This window comes from Entamoeba nuttalli (genome assembly GCF_000257125.1).
Source record: "Entamoeba nuttalli P19 unplaced genomic scaffold asmbl_5252, whole genome shotgun sequence".
Taxonomy (NCBI): domain Eukaryota; phylum Evosea; order Mastigamoebida; family Endamoebidae; genus Entamoeba; species Entamoeba nuttalli.
Window position 1 is genome coordinate 1 of NW_008577332.1, and position 2,086 is coordinate 2,086.

Below are 2,086 nucleotides of genomic sequence, written 5' to 3' on the forward strand. Positions count from 1 at the left end.
TGTTTCAGACGTGCCACCTTCGATCTCGAAAGAATAGAATTAATAAAAAGAAAAACAAAAAATAAATGTTATGAAAAATCTTCTGTAAGTTGTTGATATCGTTGAGGATATTGTGGTACAGGATGTTCTATTTGAATAGAGGGTTGTTGAGAATGAAGTTGTTGAGAGTTCATATAGTGTTTATAAGTTTCACTAATAGTTCTGACTCTTTTAACTTCAAGATATAATGTACCTCTTTTATTTATTTCTAACTCTAATTTTTTCCATTGATTATTTAATAATTGTTCAACTTTCCATTTAGCATCTCCAAGAGAATCATCTGATGTAAAAGTATCACGGTCAAATAAATGAAATATAATTTCTTCTCCAATTGATTCAGTAATTCTAAAACATTGATTCCAATTTGGATTAATTGAAGGAGAGAATACGTATGTTTTTTTTTCTTTTGATTTGGTAGTTTTAAATTTAACATAACCATCACTTGTTCCTCCTAAATCATTTGCAATAATATTTTTAGCACGAACAAAATATATATAAAATTTCATATCTTTATCTTTATCAATATCATTATCTTTTGGAATATATCGTGGAATAACATTATGATAAACACTTCTTATACATTGAATAGTACAATCTAAAGTACATCCTTTTTTCCCTGGAAGATGTTCTTCAGATTTTTCTCCTTCTCTCATATCAGGAATTATATAAGAAGTTTTATCAACACTTGAATGTGAAGAAATAATACCTGGTTGCTTAATTTTAATTTCCATTTTTTCTCCTGGTTTACATCTTAAAATAAATGTTTCTCCTATGTTTGTTGTTAGGTTAAATGTAAATAAATTTGATACTTGTTCTTTTTGACTTGGTGTTTTAATTATAAGTTTTGCTGTTTGTGGACTTGTTGAACTCCTTCCTAAATGAATTGCTCTTATAAAGTCTATTCTTATAACCATATCAGCACTTGGATCAAATGGGTGTTGTAATGATGATGTTACTCCTTTTTTACAATGAAGTGAAACATATAAAAATCCTTTCTTTGAAATAGGAATACAATCATGCCAATACTCTCCACTTACCATTGCAGGTACTACTAATACAGCATCTCCTAAACAATCATCTTTTGTTACAAAAACATGACCAAAAATATGAAACACTATTTCTTCTTTTGGTTCAGCAATAATATCAAATTTTTCATTCCAAATTGGATTAACCGTTGATGCTCCAATTTTTGTTTTTAATTGTTTAGTGGAACGAGTCTCAAACTTGACATACCCATCACTTGTTCCTCCAAAGTTATTAGCTACAATGTTCTTAGCACCAAGGAGGGTTAATTCAATTTCCATTTGTTATATTTAGAATTATTAGTTTGTTTTGAAAAGAAACTTGTTTGAGTTAAAAAAAGACTATTCAGAAGATTCTTATCTTATTCACGGCATTTCATTCTTTTTATGTTTTTATTTTCTTATTATTTTCTCATTGGTAGATTATCATTTTTTTTGTATTAAATTTGAAATCCCTTTTCAACTTTATTTTAAATCCCGGATTGGTTGGGGATTTTCTTTGTTTCTTTCAAATCCAGTTATATATAACGAATTTTAATAATTGTTGATTTAACGACGATTATCTTATCAAAAAGAAATTCTTAAAATAGAATTAAAAAATGCTAATAGTTATTTTTACTAATGACACTTACCAAGCTTGTTTTAATTTTTTGTGTTATTTAAAAATTCATTTGCCATATTTATTTACTTATTTTTTTTTTGTTATTTTATATTTTCAAGTGAGATTAAAAATTATATTGAACTTTATGCTTTTTGGTTATAAACATGTTAAAATGAGTTAATTGTGTTTGTGTTCTTTTCTTTTTTTATAAAAAAAATTTTTGGTTGTCAACATTTATAAGAATGACATTTGACTGAAGAGATGTCATAAAATGGTTGCAAAATGAGTTGTATTATATGTGTGTATTATGTCATTAAATATTATTTAAGATAATATTAAACAAAGAGAAAGTATAGGTAGTATCAAATGTAATAAAGTAATGTATTTAAAAGAAACAAAAAATATTAATAAGTTTGATACAATA

The 2,086-nt window shown here is 25.8% G+C and overlaps 1 protein-coding gene across 1 annotated transcript; it reads right to left on the reverse strand.

Annotated features, from left to right (window-relative positions):
* Window positions 1-68: 68 nt before the first annotated feature.
* On the reverse strand, window positions 69-1,343 carry ENU1_125250 (hypothetical protein; the record flags this gene model as incomplete). The annotated part of the gene is made up of 1 exon (XM_008859937.1): window positions 69-1,343. One exon carries the CDS (start codon window positions 1,341-1,343, stop codon window positions 69-71), a length of 1,275 nt encoding a protein of 424 aa, XP_008858159.1.
* Between the last annotated feature and the right edge of the window lie 743 nt (window positions 1,344-2,086).